Raw genomic sequence first — 25807 nt, forward strand, 5'->3', positions numbered from 1 at the left:
TTAGAATAAATTCAAACCTTTTCCTTTTCTGGACTAATCTTCAAATGTGCTCTGTTGACTACAAATAGCTCTCTTGTACTTGGATCCATTCGTCCTGGCAGGATTATTGCTGAGGCTGAAGACAGGTGGCAGAGACAAGACAACAGACAGGAACTTCTTACCAGGGCTGGACTCTGCCTGAGGTGGAAGGAAGTTTTACATATGGAACTGTGGCTTGGGTTTTAGTAGCTCTCTTACCCAGGGTCTGTCTCTGCTTTCCGGTATTGTCACGAGCCAGCCCACCCTGTGCAGTGGGTATAAAGGAGCAGGAGTGTGTTTCTTCTGGAGTGGGAGCTTCCTGCTTCAGGCTGGGCATCCCACAAATACTTGTCCTCGGGATGCTCAGAGTGTGCAGAGTATCATCCTCAGTGATCTGAGTTTAATACTGAGTTTTACTGGCTTTTTTTTTGTTTGTTTATGTGTTGGGTTATAGGTTGGATAAGGGCTAAAACTAAAGCTAATATACTATACTTGTAGGGTGAAGAAAGAAGTCAAGGAATAAAGTATAGGTTTTATAATGGTACAGTGTTAAAAAAAATATGTATAATACAGTTTGTGTTGTCATAGGAATTCATTATTTTTCAGTCTGTAAACTGCATTGATTATTGTGAGTTTTTAATTCTTAAATTGGCTCTCCAGTAGGAGCCTGGAACTTCAAATAGTGGGTAAAATATTTGGTTTATTATCAGAAGTGGTAAATGACTATTATAAGAATTTTTATGAAATAATTTTAGTTCTTTTACTTTTGATATTGTACTATTTTATAGTTTCTCCCTCAAAAGCACCTCAAACCTCCCTGAGGTTGATAGATAGTTAACATATTCAGGAAATCTGTATCTGTGATTATCATTATATCATTATGGTAACTGGCAGTGCCTTCTGCCTGCTGCCTCCCCCCCCCCCGACACACACACACACACACACACACACACACACACACTCTCTCTCTCTCTCTCTCTCTCTCTCTCTCTCTCTCTCTCTCTCTCTCTCTCTCTCTCTCTCTCTCACTCTCTCACAGAGGTCTTCTCCCTTCTCTTCCTGCCTGTGCTATTCAGCATTCTCGATGCCCTCTGCCAGTAAAGCCATTCCTGGCATTCATTTCTTTTCCTCTCTGGGCTTTATCCTCTTGTAGATTCTAGCCTTGCTCTTAATTTTCATTGAGCCAGAATCTTAATTTTCTTTTTAACATGTCCTCGGTTCCAAGTCTGTCTTTTCACTTGATTGACTTCCTCCATGTTCTCATTCCCCGGAGCTTCTCATTGATACTGAAAGTTCACATAAGCGTCGGGCTTAGATTGCAGAGTTGTTTATGGGTTTCTACTGAGGCATGGGGTTCATTTTTACTGTTAATATTTTTATCGCCAGAATGAGCATTACAGGATAGCCTGAGAACCTAACTATCAGCTGTGGAAATGTTTTTATAGAAAAACGTCATGGTTTCAAAATTTTCAATTTTAAAACGACCTTTAGAATAGAATTCACTATCAAATTGGCAGCTACCTAGATTTTAACAGGAATCCTTCTTTAAGCATGTCAGCATTAATTGTGCACTAGTGGATTTTCTTGGCTCCTCCAAATGAAAGCCTCCTTTCCTTTTCTCCCTTCTTCCATTCCTCTCTCCCTGTACACTATTGCCAACCTTTCTTCTCTGTCTCTCTCCTTTTTCCCTTCACTCTCCTCTCTTTTAATTAGTGGAACCTCATTGAGGGACCTCAGATTATCTAATTTATATATCATTCTGTCGCTACATCCCTTTCCTTCTGACCATTATGAATTTTTTACATTTTCACAGCTCATTAGTAGAAGGTGATGAAGGGAAGCCTGGGAAGCTCTGTTGTCAGTTTTTGCTTTCTTTCTTTATGCAAATATTTGGGGAGGGAGGGAGAAGTGAGGATAAGGAAGGTGATTACAACCTCTGACCTCTAACCTCATTACTTAATTTAATGCCTGTCCTTCTATGACAATCAAGTTAAAAATAGAGTATAGTCTTCATAATTTGATTATGGGATCAGTGTTTTTTCCTTTATCATCTCAAATTTTAGAGGAAATACTTTTTTTGTAGTGATAGAATCTGCTCACCGTACTTTCCAACTTTAAAAGTCCCTGGATCCCTTTATACTCTCAAATTTTTTTTGAGGACGCATAAGAGCTATTTTTATATCTAGTAATATTTATCATATTAGAAACTAAAATATTTAAGATTTTAAAATATTTATTAAATCATTTTAAAATAACATGAATAAACCCATGAAATGAGTAACATACTTTTTATGAACAATAATTATACATTAAAAAACAAAAAATATTTAGTGAAAATAGCATTTAAAATTTTTTGTAAATCTTTTTCATATTTTGGTTAATAGAGAACAACTTGACTTTCTGCTTCTGCATTTAGTCTTTTGCAATATATCACAAGTTATGTAATTTCTAGAAAATTTCACTATACCTTGTGTGTGAGAGAGAGAAAATGTTTTTTAGTATTATTATAAAAATAGGTTCAACTTGGACACTATTAACAGGATTCTTTAACCACACTTGGAGAACCACTGTATCGCCATATTTCAGTCACCATATTTTCCTTTTCACCACTTCCGGTTCCTTTTTCAATGGCAATATACACACAGGTGGTAGGAGAAATCCCAGTAATATTTTAGATGCCCCTAAAGGTTGTACTTTTAACATTTACGTTAGCTCTGTGGGTTACGAAAGAACGTTTTGAATATTGCAGCTATAGCTTCCTGGGTGGGAAATTTACAGAGGATTCTGCTTCAGCTGCTAATCATGCATATAAAAAAATGGACACCTGAGGGCAGCATAACAAAATTAAACTGGTTTGATAGAAAAATCTACAAATCAAAACAGGAGCTTTTAGCAGAGCTACAGAACTTAATTACCAAATCAGTAGTATGCTTTCTCACCATTTATTGTAACATGTTGGAGGAGGTGGAATTGTCATGTGGGAGGGTATGCCTGCTGTGTTTTTAATATCCCAAGATTTATGAAGCCAGATTTTACCAATGGATCATGAGAGCTTTTAGTTTCTCTGAAAGCAGCTTTTCCATAAAGCTTCTAGATTTCGCGCTATTAAAAATGAGAAATTTTAGGCTAGTTTTGCCTAATTCTTCAATCTCTAGGTCAGAGTATATGCTGTGGTCTCCTTTCCGGTGAATACTTGACAGCTGGCCCTATTAGCAGCTCTCCCTTAGCACTGAGTTTAGATTAGGTCTTGACTGGAGCTTTATAGAAGGTTCCATTCCCCTAGTTGTCAGGGAGGGCATGTGTAAAGCAAAGACTTGGTTACACTTGCTGAGTTTTGGACTGTAACTTGTGTGGTTTCTAGGTGACTGTTAAAAATGAAACTCTCATCTTAACTTTCCCCCTTTGTTCTCATTGTTACCACCAAAGTTGAGAGCTGATTATCTGCTGGAATGGTGTTGGGGGTACAGGTGGGGAATGTCATACCTTTAGTAAAGGAAACACCTGAAATTAAGGCACAGGATACATTAGGGTGCCTAATGTATTTGCATGTTTGTTTATAATGTTGTCCTCAATGTTAGTGCCACTTCCTTCCAGTTTTCTTTTAGATCAGGGTTTGGTAAAGTATGACCCACAAGCAAAATCAAGCAAGTCAAGTTGTATTGCTAAGTAGCCATACCCATGTGTTAACATCTTCAAACTAAAATGCAATGTTGAGTAGTTGTAATAGGGACCTTATGGCTTGTAAATCCTAAAATATTTCCTATCTGGTCATTTACAAAAAGTTATAGAATTTGTCTCTTCCAGATTCTGGCCCTTAGTCCATAAAACCTTCTTCTCCTTCCCCAAATATGGTAGGGTATAGTTGAGGATGATCTTTTTACTTAACATTCTAAATGGGAACCACATTAAAAATATCTTAAGTTTTTCAGAAATGATAAATTCACCAAAGAATTTCTCTCTAAAAGGCATTTAATTTCTCTCTGAAAGGCAAGAAAACAAATGGAGAAAACAGCTCTTTTGTATTTACTAAAAATATATTTGATAATGACAATGTAATTATTTTAGAGAATAGTTTAAATTTGTTTGTCGATGTGAACCCCAGTTTAGGTTTTTTATACTTTTTGATTAATATTTTCTCTCATAAAAAGTAGTATCTTACTTGGCTAAATATTCAAGACTTGGGCCTGCATAGCATTTTGGGATTTCAAATAGAATGCTTACTTTTTGTGGATTTTTCATTTTATGTATTACCATTTTAGGTTTGATTTTAAATGCCTCCTGATTTTAAAAGTAATGATCCAGAGATTCATTTTCATTAAGGATCTCAGATTTGATTATAAATGCTGTATTGATTTTAAGGGATGATTTCTGTACCTCTCAGTGCATCAGGAAGCCTTTTCAAATCTCTATTTTTTATTTAATGGGAAGGAATTCAGAATATAAGAAAGCACTATGAAAGCACTGCCTTGGCAGGCAACTGGCCAGCATTTGTTTCAGAGCAAACCTACTTTTTTTCCAAAGTTATAAATATATTTAGGAAGAAAATGAATAAAACCATGACAATGTGCGAGCTTATCTGTGATACCTATGAATTGTTGAGATACAGAGACAATGATTAGAGTTAGCTTCGTTTGATAGACCGTATTTGAATAATATCATTTTAAAATAATTGACACAATTTGGTATAATCAGGACAAAAACAAAGAAATCCAAGTATCATAAGGAGTGTTTCTTGATGACAAAGACTTCACTTCATTTTACTTTTACATTCTGATAAAAATGGTATAAAAACTCAGTGTTTAGACATATGTCAGTAAGTCACAAAATGGGCTAATCTGGCCCTTTGCTCTTTTGCTCCTAAACCTTGTCTGGAAGAATTACCAGAGAGTCAGAGGATGACAGTAAATGGCACATATGAACAGCCTCAACTTACGAAATATTCAAGAAGTCGTTGGGCATCTTTGATCCATAGAAAGTCATGTGTCTTCGTTATCTGTATTCCCTGCATTGGTTAGACAGGTTGAGGCACAGTGAATTAGGTGATTGCACTACTGTTTTCTTACTGTAGAGAACCCAAAGCCTTTGAATTGTTTTTTTTTGGTCCGAATATACATATTCATTTCCCCAACCCAGTTGCTGTTTTTTAATCTGTGTTTCAAAATCCTATTGAGTCAAATTGATATCTGTATACTGCTGTAGGTATTGGTATGGTGACTGTGAAAGTATACAAAAGGCATTGCCAAATAAGCAAGTAAAATAAATCTGGATTTAGAATGAAGTACGATTTTATAAACCAAAATAACTTAGACTTTACCATTGTTGTTAAATGCTAAAAAATAACAATTTTTATTAATTAAATGATAAATGTTTTATTTAAAACGTTCTTAAAACATTTTTGACTCAGCGATGTTTAAATGCATTGTTCATGAACCTTCTAAAAGCATTTTGAAAAAATTAGCATCCTCCCTTATGGTTCAAAGCTGTCATCTAAATGTTTTTATTGTAAGTTTAAGACATAAAAAGGTCATTTTTGATGTGGACATTAACTATTGATATCAAAAGAATAATCTTTCATTATACGTTAAAGATCATAGCGAGGGAGAAATGTTTCCTAGTGACAGAGTAATGTGCTCATTTTAGCAGCACATATATCTGAGGTAAATGACAATAATATTGACTTCTCCAAAAAGCAATGTGAACACTAGCAAAAAAAAGTCAAAAATCAACATTTCCAGAACTCTGGAAATTAATGAAAGGCTTACAACAGTCTAAAGACTGTGTATTGAGGGGGGAAAAAACAGCTGAATTTCCATAAGAACGGTAAGCTTTGTGGCATTTTCACTTGCCCTATTTCCATTACCCTCTCCCTAGTTCTACAGTAATCTTGAAAAACCCATAGCCTCACAATCATAGTAGCTATGAAAACCAGAAGCCTAGCAGCCACTGGGGTTGGCAGTTTAGAACTTTTATAAGTTAAAAGGAGAAATAAACAATTTAGCAATAATAGTTTGAACTTCAATACCCTACTCAACTGTGCTTAGAACAACTACACAGAATGTCAACAAATAGAAGATTTGAACAATACTGTAAATCAACTAGATCTAACAGAAACATCTATAGCACACTCGACTCACCCAACAACAGCAGAATATGTATTCTTTTCAAGCACAAATGAAACATCCTCCAGGATAGGACATAAAACAAGTCTCAAAAAATTGAAAATATACAAAATATGTTCACTGACCACAATGAAATGAAATTAGAACTCATAAGCAGAATGAAGTTTGTGGAAAGTAAACACATTACTGAATAACCTATGGGATCAGAGGTAAAATTCACAGGGAAATTAAATACTTTGAGATGAATGAAAATGAAAACAACATAAAACTTATGAGATACAGCTAAAGCAGTGCTAAGAGGCAAATTTGTTACTGTAAATGCCTATAGTAAAAAATGATCTCAAAGCAATAACCTAATATTTCTGTATAAGAAACAAAAATAGAACAAACCAAACACAAAGAAAGCAGAAGGAAGGATTTAATATAGGGCAGAAATAAATAAAAGAGACTAAAAAAATGAGAGAAACATTTTAATGAAACCAAGTTTATTCTTTGAAAAGATCAACAACATTGACAAATATCTAGCTAGTCTGACTGTGAAAAAAAGATTCAAATTACTAAAATCAGTCATGAAAGCGATGATATTACTATTACCTTACAAGAATAAAAAAGTTATAAGTGAATATGATCAACAATCATGTTAACAAGTTAGATCACCTGTGTGAAATGAACAAATTTCTAGAAAGATAACTACTGAAACTGACTCAAAAAGAAATATAAAATTCGCATAGACCTATAGCAAAGGATTGAATTAATTTAAAAAAAAATGACTTCCCACAAAGAAAATCCCAAGACCAGATGGCTTCACTTGTTAATTGTATCACACATTTAAAGACATTTTAATAGTAATCCTGAGAACCTTTAGGTAAAAAAGGGAAGGGAACACTTCGCACAACATTCTATGAAGACAATAATACCTTCATACCAAAACCAGATAAAGCTATCACAAGAAAACTAATATCCCTTAGGAGTTATCCCTTGTGAATATAGACACAAAAATTCTTTTTAAAAACTCAATATATAAAAAAAAGGTTATACATCATAACCATTTGATATTTATTTCAGGGAATGCAAGATTTATTCAACAGATGAAAATCTAAAACACGGTATTAATGGAAAAAAAAGAGAAAAGCCACATGATCATCTTAGTAAACACAGATAAAGCATTTGCCAAAATTCAACACCATTACATGATTTAAAAAGAAAATCTGTAATAAGCTAGGAATATAAGAATTTCCTTAATCTGAAAATGAGCATCTGTGAAAAACTCCAACATCATACCTGATGGTTAGAGATGGAAAACTGTTCCCCACATCAGGAACAAAACAAGTATATCTGTCCTAGCCACTTCTATCTAATGTATTGAAGATTTTGGCCAGGGTAATTAGAAAAGAAAGATAAAAAGCATCAGTATTAGAATGGAGTAAGTAAATAAAAAATCTTAAAGAATTTACAAAAGAGAAAGAAAAACCTACTAGAATCTAAAGGGCAAATTAAGCAAGACTGTAGAATTAGTTAAATACATAATTGTATTTCTATACTAGCAGTGAATGGTATGAAATGAAATTAGTTTCATTTACAATACTAGCAGAAATACTAAGGTACTTAAGAATAGATTTAATAAAAGAAGATTAAGACATTGACATTGAAAACTGAAAAACATTGTTGAAAGAAACAAGTGGAAAAATATCCCATGATCATAGATTGGAACACTTAAAGTGCCATACTCTCCAAAGTGATCTTCAGATTCAACACACTCACTATCAAAATTCCAGCTGACTTTTTCCTCCCAGAAATTGATAATCTAGCCTTGAAATTAATGTGGAAATGCAAAGGACCCAGAATAGGCACCTCGAAGCATCTCATTTGACCTGATACATTTGATAAAGATTGGAAAAACTGAAATACTGTCTTTTTCAGTGTAATGTTGTGAAACAGTCTTTTTCAATATGATCTTTTGAAACAGTATTTTTCATTGAAGCTCTTACTGTACTTTAAATGAATTTTCATCAGAACTTAAGACTGCAGATTTAACTATTCGGATTATGGGAAATATCTACCAAATAAGTTAATTGGCGAAGCCAGTTCTTATTGTTAAAACATTCATCTTTCATGCCCTTTTGCTGATGGAAATGGCAAGGTTTTAAAAAAACAATTACTGAACACTTTCAGTATAATTAGATAACATGAGACAAATTGTTTCATTGTAAAGTAAAGAGCAGTTATGAAAAGGAAAGTGGAAATCAATTACTTTTAAGACATTGGTATATATGTTTTCAGGCAGATGTGTATTTTTGAAGTTACTCCCTTAAAACTGTCCATGGTTTTGCATTCCTTTTAAAGACTTTTATCTTCTGGAATATGCTTCCCTAGTTTGAAGACTTCTGTTCTATGTTACTCTTAGTCTTTTACGAGTAGAATAGCCTTACTGAGCATACACTTAATTGGTATGTGTATTGTGTACAGGAATATTAATGTGGCTGTACTTCAGGTTCACTTGGACCACGTTTTGCTGGAGATCCCGTGCATGTGCCACTAGTTTTGTATTCTACATCCCTCTCCTGCACCCACGACAGGATTCTCTTGGTGTCCAGATTGAACCTCAGACTCTACCACACCTGGCAGCTTTTACTAGTTGATTGGAACTAGCATAGGAGGTGATTCCGTGTCAGAGCAATATTATTAGTTTTCTTAGCCTATTCATATCTTTTCTCTTTTTGTAGTTTAGGTTTTCTAATAATTTTGTTTATTAATGTGGTTGTCTTTGGTTAAACTTATTATCCCAAAGTCAGCTTGGAAACACGTTTTTGAGGACAGTTCTCTGTGGGGCTTTTGCTTTTCTGTTCATTTTGTGAACAGAAGCTTTGGTTGCCTTTGTTCTGTTCTCTCTTTTCAATATTATTTCCTTGATGACCAGCTTTAGAAGATATAGTGACTCCAGAGCAATGGATAGGTTTGCTTATAGCCTTAGAAGATAAGAACTGGTTTCTCCCTTTCAAGGAGTACACATGCTTACTGCCCGTTATAAAGATTTGGGTCCCCAAAGTTCAAGGATCCTTTCCTATATGGCATGTGCAGTCAGCTGGCCCTCCTCAAATTGCTTTCTGAGAACTGGGATTCGGAGAACCTGGAGCAAGAGAATGCTGATATTCTGGCTATCCCTATTGTTGTAATACATTCCTGTGCCTCTGACCCAAGAGTCTTACTTCTGCTAGCATTCATGGATCCAGACAGGCTAACTCGTTAGCGTGAAAATAGGCTAACATCTCAGATCTTTCACAGTTCTTGACACTATGTAGGAAATATAAATAAAAAGGCAAATAACTAGCGGTTGGTTTTACCTCAGAAATGTCATTTCTATCCATGTTTGTTAAAAGCTATATTATATGTTATTTACATAAATGAAGCATAGATTTTTTTTTAGGTTAAAATAAAGCTTTGGCATAATTTTGCTATTTTAATGACAGTTTAAAAGCATAATGAGCCATCTGTTTCTCTTATGCATATAAATTTGTATTATATGAATGTATGTATATCTACACATATATTGGGTTATGTGTGTGTATTCATCTTTTGAAAAACTAAATCAATCTTGCTTTGCTTAATTACATTTTAAAGAATTAATCTTAATTCCATATATGTCATTATGATGTATTATTTGCCTCTATTCCAGAATATTGGAAAGAAGATGACCTGCCAAGAGTTTATTGCAAACCTTCAAGGGGTAAATGAGGGTGGTGATTTCTCCAAGGATCTACTGAAAGTAAGCATTAAAATACTGTTTTTTAAAATATGTTTATATTTTCTTATGCATATATTTCTATCTGAAATAGACAGGCTAAGGATCACTTAAATATTTTATTTTTTGCTTTTGGTCTTATTGATGATGTTTTTACTGGGTTTTGTCCTTCAATTAATAATTCCTACAAGTCCACATTAAAATCAGTAATACTGAGCTAAATGTAATATGTAGATTTGTAATAACTGGTGACACGGATAGTTGGTGGGCAGGCTTTTATTTATTTGTAAGCATACTGTCAGAATTTGAGAAAGGTCACAAAGGTATATTCACTATGGAAACAAAAAGGCATTTTGCAGACTGTATTGGAAACAGTTCTCTTTTTTTTGGAACGAGTTCTGACTGTATTCAGTCTCTAGTAACAGCCCCTCAGGTTGTCTCTGGGAACCGATTAAATTAAATCTGAGTATTGTAGCATGCCTGAATTATTTGCACTCAGCTTTTTTATTGGTAACAGCATGTTTTTCCCCATCATCCGATTGTTTTCAAGGAGACTACAAAATCAGCTTTGGAATTCATAACATTCTACATCTACATGAGATGTGCATCTGATCAAATACGAGATAGTAATTGATAATAGATGTGTATTTAGAAGTTCTGGATAAGATGTGAGAATGTGATTTTTACATATTTCTACTTGTTTCTAGCATCTTTTTAAAAACTTAGTATACATATAGATTTCTTTTAAAATTGGTACCTTTGAACGAATTTGCTATGAAGGGTGACACATTTGAATCAGCTATAATATAGAAATGTGCCTGTTGAGAAATAAGTCTTTATCATGTTTTATGTGACTTTTATTCTATATAAAATATATAGAATAGAGTTCTGCAAGATTTGGATATATGCTGTGGAAAATAAAAGAAGTTTGATAAATGTGGTATAGAGTGTTACTGAATTTATTCATTATGAAAAAAGCAAGAAGAAAAGTAGCTTCAGCTTACTGCATAAGGAAGGTATTTTTAATTGAGGTATAAATGACATACAATATCATATTAGTTTCAGATATATAACAATGATTTGATATTTGTATATATTGCAAAACGATCGCCACAATAAGTGTAGTTAACACCCATCAGCATATATAATTACAGAATTTTTTTCTTGTGAGAACTTTTAAGATTTTAGCAACTTTCAAATATGCAATACAGCATTATTAACTACTCACCAGGCTGTATCATGTTCTCATGACATAACTGCACGTTTGTACCTTCGACTCCATTTACCCATTTTGCCCCCTCTCCAGCCCCTGCCACTGGCAACTACAAATCTCTTAAGGTGTTTTTTAAGTTGTTTCTTTATAGCAAATGCTACCATTTCTGAAGCTACAGTTCCAAATGGAAAAGGGAAATAAAACATGTTGGATTGTAACCGGTAAATATGTTCTGTACATTGATCGAAGCTGTACTATAGATACAGGTTAACAAGTCTGTTTTCAGTCCAGCAGTGTTAGCATGGAAAATAATGGAGTCTTTCTAAGAGGGGATTTGTAGGGCTTTTATCAAGTCCTGTCAGAAATGAAAATTGACAGGAAAATTTTTCATGGTGAAGCTTTTAGATTTGAGTGGCAACATACTTGATTTGGGGTAAGTTATTGGGAAGCTTTAGAGTGTGTTTGATGGAGCTGTGTGAAACCAAATGTAGTCACCGTAGAGTCCAGTGGCTACCGGTCACCTTGGGTAAACATATGTTCTTTGATTTACTCTGCCAAGAATTTGCTAGGTGATTTGTTGCAGTTGTATGATTGAAATCATGTTCACAAACCTCAGAGGGGAAAATATGTTATACTATTCTTTATTTACTGTAGGAAGATGACAGTGAAATAGTACTGAAAATGACAGTGGTGTTTAGCATGGAAATTGTCAAGTAAAATATTGATTTTCTTTCATAGCAAAATCCCAACCACTCACCTACCCAAGATGAGTGTTTCATTTCAATAAGAATCTGGACTTTACTGCAAAATATCTCTCTCTCTCTCTCTCTCTCTCTCTCTCTGTTCCTTGCCGAGATTAATTATTGGATAGAATATTATTTTGAATTTGGGGGGATGGAATATGATTATGTACATGTCATACAGACAGATACGTATATACATAAAGATCAACACAAAAATGTTTGGTGTCATCTTACAGTTTCTGGGTAACCCCCTTCTCTCTTCTTCCATCCCCTCTCCAACTTAAACAATTACAAGCATGTACAACCTTACGTTTAATTCATGAGATAAAATGCATATTGACCTTGTTACTTTTATACTTCTTTGGACCAGAATTTGACTTAATGTCCCTTAGTCACTGTGGTTGTGTCATTGGTAATGTTTATTGAAGGTTCGGCTGCTGTTTTGGACTTGGAGAACATGCTGGAACCAAATGGGCCCCTGTCCTCAGAGATCACAAACGACTGAGAAGTATGGAGGGTTCTTGCTTCCTTAAAACAGACAGTTATTGCATATTAAATTAAAAGTATAAACTGAATTCTGCTTGTTTTCAACAGAAATGGTTATAAAAAAGTTGATCTTAACATACTCAAATGTATGAAAAATGAAAAACTTGTTTCAAGCCTTTCATTTAGAGACTTCAGTTAATATGTTGCTTTAAATTTACCTTAGACTACATTGAAGGGAAAGATGATACATTGAGCCCTCTTTTACAATTTATAATTCTACTGCGGTTTCCCTTTTCACTCAAATGACCTAAACAGATGTATGAGGGCTTTGTGCAAATAAAAGAATATTTTTCCCATAAGTTGCTTAAAGTAGAAGTTAGATATCTATAGTATAAAGTAGAATGAGTTGGATACCAAAGGACAACCAGTGATGGAATATTATATAGGTTCTTTAAAGTTGAAGGCTGCCTGGGAGGATGTGATATTTGAGATAGGCCTTTGAAGTATAGGTACAATTTCAGTAGAAGACTTTTTTTGGTTTTTATTTAGGTTATCATTCCATTTCATCTCCCACCCACAATTAGTGTTCTCTCTTTCTCATAAATATCCCTTCCTATTACTTCACCAGATCAAGACAGTAAATTCATTCAACAAAATATGCCAGACTGTCTGGCATGTTTCATAGCTCTGCAAGGGCCTGCCCATCCCAACACTTAGATGTGGTTTGCCTTCAAGCATCATTGGGGACAAGGTGGAAAAGGAGAAAAGAGAGGTTCTGCTTTTGATTATGATAGATTTAATAAGACATTCCTAAGACTCTCTAATAAATACTAAAATTTTGAAGGACATGAATAGAGGAGAACGAGAATGTACAATGTGAACGGGTTCCAGATTGGAGGCTGAACTTTCTGAAAGACACATGATTGTGATTGTGGACTCGGGGACCTTACCTTACTCCCTGAGTTCTCACCCCTCATTAGTTGAGGAATTGTAATCAAATTGATTTAAACTTTGTTGATATCCTTATCTGTGAAATTGGAGATTTTATGTCTCCAGCCCATCTAGTTGTTTTAATAATTGTAACTTTTTATTTTAAATATTATTTTATTATTTACCTACCTCAAAGTGTCCTGGAAAGGGACTCATCCATTCTTGAAGGTATTTAGACCCAATGTGCTTTTTACCTTCTTAGGGCTAAGTGGAATTAGTGTCATTGGACAAGAACTCTATCCCTATCCATTTTTAGCCTAAGTAGACACATCCTCTTGATCTTTAAGAACCGTCTGAACCTTGACCTTGAGCATTTCCTCCTTTTGTTGTAAGATTTTTAATCCTCATCATTTATGGCTTTCCGATGACTTGTTAGTTCCAAAGAATAGCCATCAAAATCTGCCAAAAGAGGCATTTGGTCTATAAAGTTTGTCTTAACATTGTGTAGGCACCTGAAAATGAACCTTGGTTACCCCTATGTTTTTCTTGCCTTTTTACCTTGTTAACAATGGTCTTTCTCCTGGGCCTATCCTTCTTGCCACATTTTAATATCTTATATTTGGTGTTGGGCAAGAGCGGAGGAACCAAAGAGAGTTTGTTGTTAAACTAGTCTTGGACCCTTGAAGAATCTTTGAGGAGGCAGATTGGTTCTTGTATTCTAACCACAGATAATTCTTGGATATTAATGGAGATGTGAATTATTTGAAGGGACTAAAAATCCCTGGGGAAGAAGCTTTGCTAGATTTGTACTTGCTCCCCCCACACCCCTCCTCCCTGGTGTTTTCTTTAGGTAGAGTCTGAGGTCAGAAGGCTCAAAGCCAGGGATTGTTTGTATTTCAACCTTCCCTCAGTAGTTTTTGTAGACTTGACTGTGCTAGCCTGGGGATCTCTTCCACCCAGCTGTATCAGGGACAGATACCAAGGAACTAGTGAGAGTGTTGGCATGTCATCATATCCATGTTTCTGAAGCTCTTTGTAGAATAATTTTTAAAAAACTTTCCTGAATGGTCCTCTGTCTCAAAATATAGCACCTTGCTCCTTTGCCTTCATGTTCCCTAAGTTTTGTTTCTTTTGATTTTCCTATGAACTTCTATCCTTAGTTTTAACAGAAAAACTACATTTTTATCTTCAGTTCAATCTGCTTTCTTTCTAATTCTGGTGGTTGATAATCCTCCATTTCTTACTACATATAGGGGGAGACTCAGGGACTCTGGGTAATGGCCACCAGTTATTTACATATTTAGAGGGGATTTAGCCATTCTAATATATATCTATAGGAAAAAAGGAAAGAAACAATGTGAAATAGAAAAGGAGCCACTGAAAATTGGCCTAGGAACTCATTGGTGGAAGGTCAATTATTAGCTGCACAATAATTTCATTTTAAGGAGATACCCAGATTTAAGATTTTGACAATGAAACATGAAACCCTAATTATTTACTCTCAGTTTTCTTATTGCCACCTACCATTTGATACTCAGATAATGTTCTCCTTAATATTTTTATTCTGGTCATAGTTAAATCTTTAATTCTTTTCTTGAGCAGCAATTGAATTTAGTAGGTGCCAACAGGAATTAGGAAAAGATATTAGCTAAAAAGAAATCTCTAATTTAAGAATATTTATATCATCTTATGATGGAGAGGACAGAAACAACAAAACAAAACACCCAGATCTTTCAAAATGATTCTATTGTAACTAAAAAACAAAACCGAATGCAATATGCAGAATGTCTTAAAACATACCTCCTCCTAAATCTGTGTAAGTACACAAATAGCTTTAAGAATTCTGGTTAAAAGGAAACTCTCACTGAAAATCATTAAAAAACAAGGTAAATAAATCTTGCTTGGACAAGTCAATAACATGCCACTTTGCAGATTTAGATTAAATGTTTACTTTAGAATATTCTTCAGAAATTTGATTTTTTTTTTTTAGTAGAAATTGCTTTTACCTCTTTTACTTGGGAATTATTAACTTATGAAGTTAGTCAAAGGAAGACCAAAAATTTTTTTTATTCCACCGGGTTTATAGTTAATGGTGAAGAGAGAAAGAGCATGAGGCAGAGTGGGAGGGGGGAGAGCGAGTGTGTGTGTGTGTGTGTGTGTGTGTGTGTGTGTGTGTGTGTGTGTGAGAGTTAGGGTGCAGGGTTGGAGGGGAGTGGCAGTTAAATAGAAGAATGTAAATCAATATGCCTGGCTTAGTGGAGTTTGCATGCTTCCTTCCAGTAATGGAAAGATAAATAACATAGTGAATTACATTATTACATATTCTGTTGGTTAGAATACCAATGAAAGTTCTTATTCAGATTCAGATGCATCTGTTTGTCCTTGTTTTCCCAAAAGACAGAATCTAGGTGAGGTTCTTTTAAAAGAAATTTCTATGACTATATAGGTTACCTACATCTGTTCTTTAACATATGTACTTGGCTGAAAGTATTTTTTATGTGTTGTTTTAAATGCAGTTTTCTCATTTGGCATTTTTAAGGAAAAGTAATTTGTGAAAATGTTGGAAAAATTAGCCAGAATGGTAGCATTTAAACAGACTTAAAAGGTCGACAAAGAAAAAAATGTTTTAAATAAAGATTAATGTGTCTCTCGTTCAACAAAGAAGAAACATAATTAGGAAATATAACATTATACTATGCAGGTTCATAACTATTAGTTTTTTAAATGTATTAACAGTTGTATATAAGGGTAAGCAAAAAATCAATTATCCATTAAAGATTTAGAGATAAACAAATTTGTTTTTAAGCTGAAACACCAAAAAGGACTTGTTTACATGGTGACAGCAAGAGCTGTAAAGATTCTTCTAAAAAAAAAAAAGAGAGCAAAGCCAGCCCACTTCACTTCCAGAGTTCCATTTATCTGTCTAATTTGACCATGTCAGTCAGAGAACTGAAAATTTAACACTGACAATTGCCCTACTTTTCTTTCCTCCAAAAGGCTGACCTTATTGTTGGAGGAAACTCGGTAAAAGGTGCAAGAAATGTTATTCTTATAACTGTAGGTGAATCTACAGTAGTTTCAATAAAACTTTCAATGAATAAAAAAAAGGTCCACTAAAAAAAGGTAAATGGGACACTCTCTCCATGAAGCCAGAGGTTTATGTATCATGTCAAAATTAGCTTAATGAAATTTTACTATTCTTGGTCTTTCTTTTAAAATGCTGAATTTGATGTTTAACAGCTTGCACATAACCACGTAGCAGCATTAAAAACAATGGTGTATTTTAAAAAGGCAACAGGAGTTATTTATAAGAACTGGAAAGTCACATGACTATGTTTTTTTAAAAGTATTTCTGTGGATGCTATGGAGAATTGTTTGGAAGGAAGTGGGAGTAGAAATGGAAAAGACAGTAAAGAAATGGTTGCAATTGTCCACCTGAGAAGGAATGGTGGCTTAGATGTGGGTAGAGACAGTATCGAGGGAAATATATTAGCTATTGAATTATTTTGAGCTTATTAAAGTTTCTTTTGCAAAATTGTTTTTCTGCGTTGCCCCTCTGTCCCTTCCTGTATCATCTGCATTCTAAACTGCAGGGAGTGGAAGAGCAATAAAAAGTAGAAAAACACTAATTCTTTCTCCTGAGTTAATATTTGATCTATGAGGCCAGATGTAATGGAAGGCTTTGTGGTGGTGTGAAATGAATAGTGTCAAATCTGGAAAGCAAGCCCAGTATTTTACCTTGGCCAGGCAATTTAACTTTATTTAGTTTTCTCACGTATAACATGGGTAATAAGACCTCCTTTCAAGAGTGATTATGAGGAATAAATAAGATGATAAATGTTTTATAGCTAGCATTGTATCATCTAGAATGCATTCAAGTGTTCATAAATGTCAGCTTTTGTTTTTTAACACCAGTTTTTGTGACAGTTGTAGAAGTCACTGGGCTCTAGAGCCTGTCTCAGTGCTGCCCATGACAAGTGATGTAGCCTCAGAGTGATAATTTCACCTCCTGGTACCCTAGTTTCTTTGTAGAATACGCTATTTGGCCTGTGCTCATAACTTTTACGTCTTCACTTGAGGCTTCTGTGACCCACAGTAGCTGCTGCTCACCCCTGCCCTGGCACTACTGCTGACCTGGACCAAAACTTTTCATTTTGTTTTTCTGTTGTGCACACAGTATCTTTTGAGCAGAATATTTTTTGGCAAAGAAGTTGCAAAAACTCTATACATGATCTTTAAGGACACTTTCAATCTAAGTACTGGGAGTGTTCTTAATGTCACCTATTTCTTTGTAAACTCAAATCGTATCTCTCAAGTTTTAAGTTTTATATTTTATTTATTGGTTTAGACAAAGAAGCATGTACTTCATAGTGAAAGTTCAGATTTAAATCCAAGAAAATGACCTTAGTAGCAGCATTTTCAAAGTATTACTCCTAAAGAATTATTTGAGAGGAAGAAGCAGGACCGGTCTGAAAAATGTCTGAATTTCTTATAAATGAAAAGCCTCAGTGAATTCTCAGAAATACTTGATCTGAGTTATATTCGGGGTATGTAGTTGAAAATAGGAACTTATGGGTGGTATTTAAGTGTAGCTAAAAAAAGAGCATCAACTGTTGCCTAGAGTAGGTGAGCTATCTCTTGAGAGAAGGTCATGGAAATCTGGTAGCAACAGTATCTATGGAGGAAAAGGGCTTGAATGCTTATCCTGATATAAACAAGAGAGCCTTTTAAGAGAAAAGCTATATTAACACACTTTTAAAGAGAAAAGCTTTAAAGATTCCGGCTTAAAATTTGGAGTATTACTTTTTTTGGTGAAATGAATCAAGCTGAGTTGTGATAAAAGGTTCGTGGTGTGTTTCTGCTTCTGCTTTTTCCATGGAGATCTGGAAGCATGCTATTGCTTCCAGGATGTGCTTGTAATGGACAAAATAATGATGCTCCCTTTGGTATGGTTCAGACCTTGAATGAGAAATGGTGACAATAATGAGGATAATACTTTGAAGTAGCTGAAGATCTACAAATCATGTTCATGCTTTAAAAAAAAAGTCTATCAAAAAAAGTCTGTTAGAACATTTTGACAGAACAGATGCTACTTAAAGAGTACAAACAGATTTTTAACCAAAAAAAAGAAAAAAAAGTTTGAGTAAGGAGAGGTAGTAATCATTAAGGGTACTGTAGTGGAATATTAATGATTCCCAGATAGATTGTTTTTAATTTGATCTTGAAGTGCTAGAGAATTTCATATTCAGAGGCATGCATAGAAGACTGTTATTGTGTTTGGAAGATTTTTTAAATGTCTTAACGTAGTCCATCAAGGTTGGTGCTCCTGTCACTCAGGCATGAACATGTAATGTTGGTATTAATGGAATTTAAACCATCTTCCTTTGGGGTATGATATAACGGTGGGGATTCATGGGGGGGGGGGAGGCGGTCCTCAAGAGCAGTTCACTTCTTTTAACAGGCCTGCAGTCCAGTGGCAAATTAACTATCATAGCAAGTGTTCCTTCCTGAATACAGTATTTACCTATCCATGAGAGATACAGAGAAACAAATTTTAATTTAAAGGCATTTGTAGCTGTACAGTAAAAAAAATTTATAAAGCAAAACGATGTGCTTTGTGGTTGTATTAATGCTTCACTTATGTAAAGGTCAGTTGTGTATAAATGACTCAAAAAGTTGAAAACAGAAATTTTCATTCAACCCTCATTGATGGCCTATTTGTAATAACAGCCACAACTTTTACTGAAAATTTTAGCCCTTCTTTTTCCCTGGAGTATACTAAGCAAACGACTATATAGACAGAGGTCAATACCAGTATGCAAACAACTGCTTAAAACTGTGGACTGGGCTGGGCACCTGCCACTGACCACCTCTGAGCCAAGTCTTCATTAACAAGGCAATAGCACATCTGGTTGATTTTTTTTTTATATAACAAATTTAATTAAAAACAAGCATTTAGGTTGTTATTATAATTAAGTTGAAATAATTTTGAAGAAAACTATTTTCCCACTTAGTTATGAATTACATGAAGTTGGGGTAGTGTTATATGGACGTTAGCAAGAAGTGATTTGATGATGAAATGTAGAGAAAATGAAATCTTATGAAACACTGGGTCTCGGAATGAAACAGCTGGAGTTGTTTAGATAAAGGGCAGGCAAATCTGTGTAGTCAGTAGCTTCTCAGAGAATGGCTGTATTATAGCACAGCAGAGTAATGGATGTACTTAATGAGTCATCAAAAATGTTACATTGTGTTTATTTAGTTTGATTAAAGGGACAGGAAGTGTGAAATAGATTTAGAAAGATTGCCAGCAAAACTATTTTATCAAAATTTGGGCATTTAAAGAAATTAGCTTCTATCAGAAAATCCTCTAATATAGAATAATTCGTTTCTCTACCTAAAAACATGCTTGAACTCCATTCCCTGTCAATATTGAATTTTTATTGTTGTTATTTTAGAGCATTTTATTTATTTTCATTATTTTAACATTTTCCTTTCTCTCAAACTTCCCATAGATAACAGCATAGTTTTGGGGCTGTAATGTTGCTTTCTCAGAAACACCAAGAAACACATTTTCTCAAACCTCACAAGGATGATACAGGTACATGAATGTGTCAATGGAGACACATTTCTGTAGTTCCCCCTCATCTCGCCAGACTGCCTGTTGAGAATTCCTCTACCTTCACACTCTTTTTCGGATTAAAAAAAAAAAAAACTGCTATGTTCATGTCAACACACTGCCATTTGAAGAAGACCACCAAGACCACTTACTCCTGAGGCAAGTCATTTCACCATGAGGTTGTTTAATTCTAGAAGCAATCAGAAGCAATTATTCCTTGAGAATACAACATACATAAATTGTTACACTTTCTTTCCATTCACTTCCAGAAACATAAATCAAAGGTAAATTTGTGTACCCAAATATTACCTTGAAGGGTTATTTGCATTTCAGGTTGTTAGTCATACATTTGCATTTCAGGTTCTTAGTCATATGTTATAGACTTAAGCAAAAAAAGACATCTTTGAAAAGAGTTATAGATTTTGAGAATGTCTAAATTTTGATTAAATGATATTGCTTGTCATTTTTGTGTGTGGTCTCCTCTTTCCCCTTATTCTTAAAAACAGAGACTTGTTGGTCACAAAGCTTATACCTCGTGTAATTCCAGGACAAATCAGATATTTAGTAAATACTTGCAAGAGAAATGATTGCAGTTTTATATAAAACACAGTACAGTAATTTCTGGCCATGGATAGGCTTTGTGAGCACCATGTTAACAACCTGATATGGAGAATTATGAATGTGTGTGAGTATGTATATGTATATATATTTTTCCTTTTTTTTTTTTTTTTAGAGTGCCCACAATGTGTGAGAGAGACTGAGCACTTTAATCAGATTTTCAGAAGGATCTTTGTTCCCCAAAATATTGAGAGCTATAGTCTCAGGACCCTCCCAGAGTGGAGACTTGTACCTTGTCGTTTTAATTAAAATAGACAAACAAAATCTTGTAAGGGTTTTTCTTTCCCCAAAGCACATTGTTCGTTCATCAAGGCCTTGCTATGTGCCAGTCACTGCACTGGATTTAAGGGTTGAGCCTTTAGTAAGACAGACTCAGGGCATGCCCTCATGGAGCTCAGAATTCGGTGGGAGGAAAAAATAATGGATTCATGATTACAGAGGTAATGAACTGCTTTACTCAAAATTATATTCTAATTGTGTTTAGGTGTAGGAGACATGCTTAATAGATTTACCATGTATGGTAAAAATCAGAAGCTGGATCAAGTTGAAATTTGATAGGATTCATAAGTTCCTGCTTTAAACTGCTAAATATATTAGGGAAAGCAAATTGAGTAAGACATGCATCCTGTCCTGAAGAAATTTTTTGATCTAGTATAGTGGTTCTCAACTCTGACTCACATTAAAATCATTTGAGGTCAGGGGAGAACAAGTAGGCGACCGACATCTCACTCACATTGAAACTTGCTAAAACGGCATAGACACTTCGAGAAAGGTCTTGAACTTTCTTTTAAAACTAAACATACGCTTACCCTATGATCCAGCAATTCAAGAGAAATGAAAGCATATGTCACAAGAATGTTCCTAACAGCTTTATTCATAATAGACCAAACAAAACTGGAAGCAACGTAAGTGTCCACCAGCAGCAGATGAGTGGATAAACTATGGCATAGCCGTACAATGCGACACTCAGTAAAAAGGAACAGTCTACCAATGCACGCAACTGCGTGAATGAAAGAAGCTTTCTAACAAATCATGCAATGCATGATTTTGTTGTGTGAAGTTCTAGTAGAGGCAAAACTAACCTGTGGTGGGAGAGAAAGGTCAGTAGTGGTTTACTCTGGGGATGTGAAGATTGACGTTACCTGGGAATGAGCATGCAGGAACTTTCTGGGATAATTCTAATATTCTTAAATGTTGGTGAAAATGTCACTTTCAGAACTATAGAAAATATATCTTCTCCCTGCTCTCCTCTGATCCCCCTCACCAATTTGAGATCTCTGGGGATGGGGCCCATGTATATTTTTAAAAGCTCGTCAGGTGATTCCGACATTCACTGAGAGTTGCACTTTTAAATAGGATAAAGTACAAAAGAAAGTGTATTCGTTTTCTATTGCTGTTACAACAAATTACCACAAAATCAGTGGCTTAAAACAATACAGATCGATTACCTCATCATTTATAGGTCAGAGGTGTGGGTTGGCCTGGATTCTTCTGCTCCAGGTTTCACAAGACAAAAATCAAGGTGTAGGCAGGCTTATGTTTCTTTTTGGAAGTGCTGAGGGTGAATCCACTTTCAGGCTTATCAGGTTGTGGCAGAAATCAGTTCCATGTGGTTGTCAGACTGAGGTCCCCATTTCTTTGTTGGCTAGGTTATTCTCAGTTTCTAGATACCACCCACATTGCTTGGCTTCTGGTTCCCTTCCTCCATCTTCACATTTTCAGTGATGTGTCATGTCCTCTGACTCTTCATCTCTCTTCTGACCCCTTCTGCCTCATCTCTCCTCTTCCCTTTTCTTTCAGAGATGCCACATTTCCTGTGACTCTTTTTCTGTCTTCTGTACTGTGAAGGGTACAGTAACATTGGGCCTACCCAGATAATCTAGAATAATTTTCCTCTATTAAGGTCAGCTGATGAATAACCTTAATCCTATCTGCAGAGTTCCTTCCCAGAAGCATCTAGATGAGTGTTGGATTAAATAACCAGAGAATGAGAATCTTGGGGGCCAACATCTCTAGCATTCTGCCGGTAGTAGAGGTACATAGAAAATGCTGTGGGCTCTCAGAATAAAGAAAAATGACTTCCAACTGTGGAGAGCATGTGGGAAACCTTCAAGGAGGTAGCATTTGCTTGTCATTTAAAAGGCAGTCCTGATGGATGCTATGGAGCCAGACTAGGTGGGAGTAATAGTTTTAAGTGCCTGTGTGGAGAAAGGAAAGGTGACGACAATATGTAATGCACTTAGAACAGCCCTTATCCCATAAATGCACTCCATGTTTATTACTTATCATTTACACTGAGCCTTTCGGGTCACTGAGGCTTAAAGTCGGGTCTTTTTAGATTGAAGTAGAAAAATAAGAATGTCAAAAAGTTACACACTTAATGCGTAGAAATATTTTTAAAAGGATTGGGACAGTTTGATAGTGTGATTTTTATATCACCTTCTCGTTTGCTGTTAGAACCCCTGTGAAAGTCTAAAAAGTTGTATTTACCTATCCTAAGCTTGTTAATCCACTGGTGAAATCTATTGATGAAAACCAGGTAATGTGACTTTCCATTAAAGTATACCAGTCTTCCTTTATATTTCCCCACAGTACTTACCTCCCTGACCATTTTTAGTGGACTTTGTACCCTGCCTATGTGGATGATGACATCATTATAACCTCAGCTTCTGTGAACAGATGCTATGGCCCTGGGGCATCTATCTGAAAACTGAAGTCTTATCGATTTATTTATTTATTTTTTTAGTAACTCCACATAAAGGAAAAATCCTTTTTTATAAGCACTAATTACTCTGTACCACTTATCTTTTTTACCTCTTATTTATAAGCTTTAAAAAAAAAAATGTATAGACCTTTTTATTTCGAAAGACACACATGCATCTATACACAAAGTCTTAGAATACCTCTTGCCAACGTTTAAAAGATACAAAAGATGTAACTGCTCATGGTCATTTTTATTCGGCCTTCTAAAGGATGTGTGTGTAAGGGCTAAAATAATGAAACCAGCTCAGCTAGCTGGTATTTTTTGCCAAAGCTGGATATGAGAAATAGAATTCAAAAGGGTAGATATGGTGGCAAAAACCTAAGAGGCCTTTTAATAAAGATCAACAAATTTCAGTTTTCCTTAGGTGACTCAGATTTTGCCCTTTAAACTTCTAGTGCATACTTAGCATTCCAGAGCCTTTCCAACCGTTTCTTCCTGTCTCTTGCCAGTGTTTGTTTTTCTTTCCCTCGCTTCCCACCTTCCACCCAAACCTGAAGTGTTGGTCATGATGATTAGTGCGGCCTGCCAAAGGAAACCCATTCTCCCTCTGCATCACTTTGAACTAGCTTTGAGAGGAAGAATGGTTTTTTGTTTTTGTTTTGTTTTGTTTTCTGTTTCTTTTTTTTTTTTCTTGGACTTGCTTTCTGCATTCTGGGTAAATAGTATACAAGTAATTCATACAGTAGTTAATTTAGTACCTGCAGGGGACGCTCTGCCCTCTTCACCACGTTGCAGTCTTCTTGTTACCATCCTGCCATGATCTTTGATGGTGTTTGGTTAAAGTTTTATGCTTTCTTATTCAACATCAGTAGCTATTTCTGATTTCATCTTTTTCCATCATTTTCCCATTTTAATATGCTACGATATATTTCCTGATAGCTCCAAAAGATTGCTGTTGCTTTTACTATTTTTTCTCTTCGTAGTTCCACAATGCTACTGATTTAAGAATATATGTACATCTGTGTGTATCTGGTGCCCATCCGTTATATTAGTTATATATGTTTTTCGGTAGGAAAAATTGAATTAAAAATACATGAAACCAAACCTTCAGAAACTGTCTTAGTTAATTTTTTCAGGTTCTTACATGCTTATGTTTTCCTTATTCGTAATATTTAAAAACTACTGTAAAAATCTTTCCAGCACTGTTAACTTCCAGTAAGCGGTATCGGTACTCCTGCAGGTATCCACATATATTTTTATGAAAAGGCCAAACTCTGATTTACGATGTGTTTTTTATATTATCATTATTAAGAATAGAAAATTATTTGGCAGTATTTGTATTTGAAAGAACCCTTTTCAACCTTAAAAAAGCGTTTCTAAACTTTGCATTATTTCCTATGAGCTAGCAATTCCCAAACTATCACTTTCTATATATACCTGAGTTAAATAAATCTGCAAATATACTGCAGATGGTAAGAGTCAGGGTTCTTCTCCCTTTGAGAATAAGGAATTACAAGTTAGGGAAAAGGAGAAAGCTAAAATGAACTCTGTGGTTACTAGATTGGTAGCAGAATTACCAGTATGAATTCATAGTTTTTAATGTATAAACAGATACATAAATGTAGCTGAGTGTGTATGTGCCTGGGTTAGTTTACACACAGATACTTTATAACTCTGCCTGCTGAGAGTATCTTGAAGCAATGACATCCTGTAGCAATGACAGACCAAGAACTCGGACCTTGGTTTCTAAATACCATTCACCAATAAAAGAAACCAAGGGTTCCTTGGAGAAAAGTGTTTGGTTCTAGACCTGGGGTGGGGAAAATAAAGAGGAACTTACAACACCTTGTGGTGCCAGAAGATTAAGGAAGTGCTCAAAAAAAGAGCAAGGCATGCGAAAGGACAACCTGGCCAACTTAGAGGAGCTCCTAATGGCCAAAGCTGGAACAATTTGAGCAAGAAAATGACAGTATTAGATTATACCCATTGCACAAAATAAATATTTATTGAATAAATAAATGGTAGAGAAGGGACAGCTTTTTCTTCCAGAAGAATTTTAATAAATATAAAAGCAAAGAGGGAAATAGAAAATCACCATTAGGTAAATTCCATAGTAATTGCTGCACACATGGTCTATTGATGGGTGCTAAAATTTGTGGGTGAAAGTTTCAGCAGATATAGGATATTTGCATAGTTTCAGATTATCTCTCCCAAGATATTAATTACAAAGGGAAAACAGTAAATTTACAATGAAGCTCATACCACCCCAACCAAGTGATCAAGGTCACCATCATCAGTGATAAGACAAACGGATGTCATAAAGCCTCTGATGTCATTCACTCTGAAGAACGCAGCATCACTTCTGTTATATCCTTCCTCGAATGCCTAACCTCAGTGTGAACACAAGAAAACATCAAGCAACTCAAGTCCACAGAATAACTGGCCAGACTTCTTCATGTGTGTTAAGGTCATGAGAGACTGAGAAACTATCACAGACTGGACGAGACCAAGAAAATATAGCTACTAAATGGAGCACAGGGTCCTGAATAGGAAAAGGGAAGTAATAGAAAAGCTGGTGAAATTCAAATGCGGTCTGTAGTTTAGTTACTAATATCGTT

General features: G+C 35.1%; 1 protein-coding gene across 8 annotated transcripts in view; it reads left to right on the plus strand.

The window, feature by feature from the left end:
• Positions 1-25807, plus strand: part of PSD3 (pleckstrin and Sec7 domain containing 3) — a 487816-nt gene that overhangs the window by 296538 nt on the left and 165471 nt on the right. For all 8 annotated transcript variants that reach the window (XM_036228767.1, XM_036228768.1, XM_036228769.1 and 5 more), the window contains one exon: positions 9811-9900. In XM_036228767.1, the coding sequence (XP_036084660.1) occupies positions 9811-9900 (90 nt within the window). The remainder of the gene's footprint in view (positions 1-9810; positions 9901-25807) is intronic.

The sequence above is a fragment of the Rousettus aegyptiacus genome, unplaced genomic scaffold (assembly GCF_014176215.1).
Source record: "Rousettus aegyptiacus isolate mRouAeg1 unplaced genomic scaffold, mRouAeg1.p scaffold_m13_p_11, whole genome shotgun sequence".
NCBI classification, from domain to species: domain Eukaryota; kingdom Metazoa; phylum Chordata; class Mammalia; order Chiroptera; family Pteropodidae; genus Rousettus; species Rousettus aegyptiacus.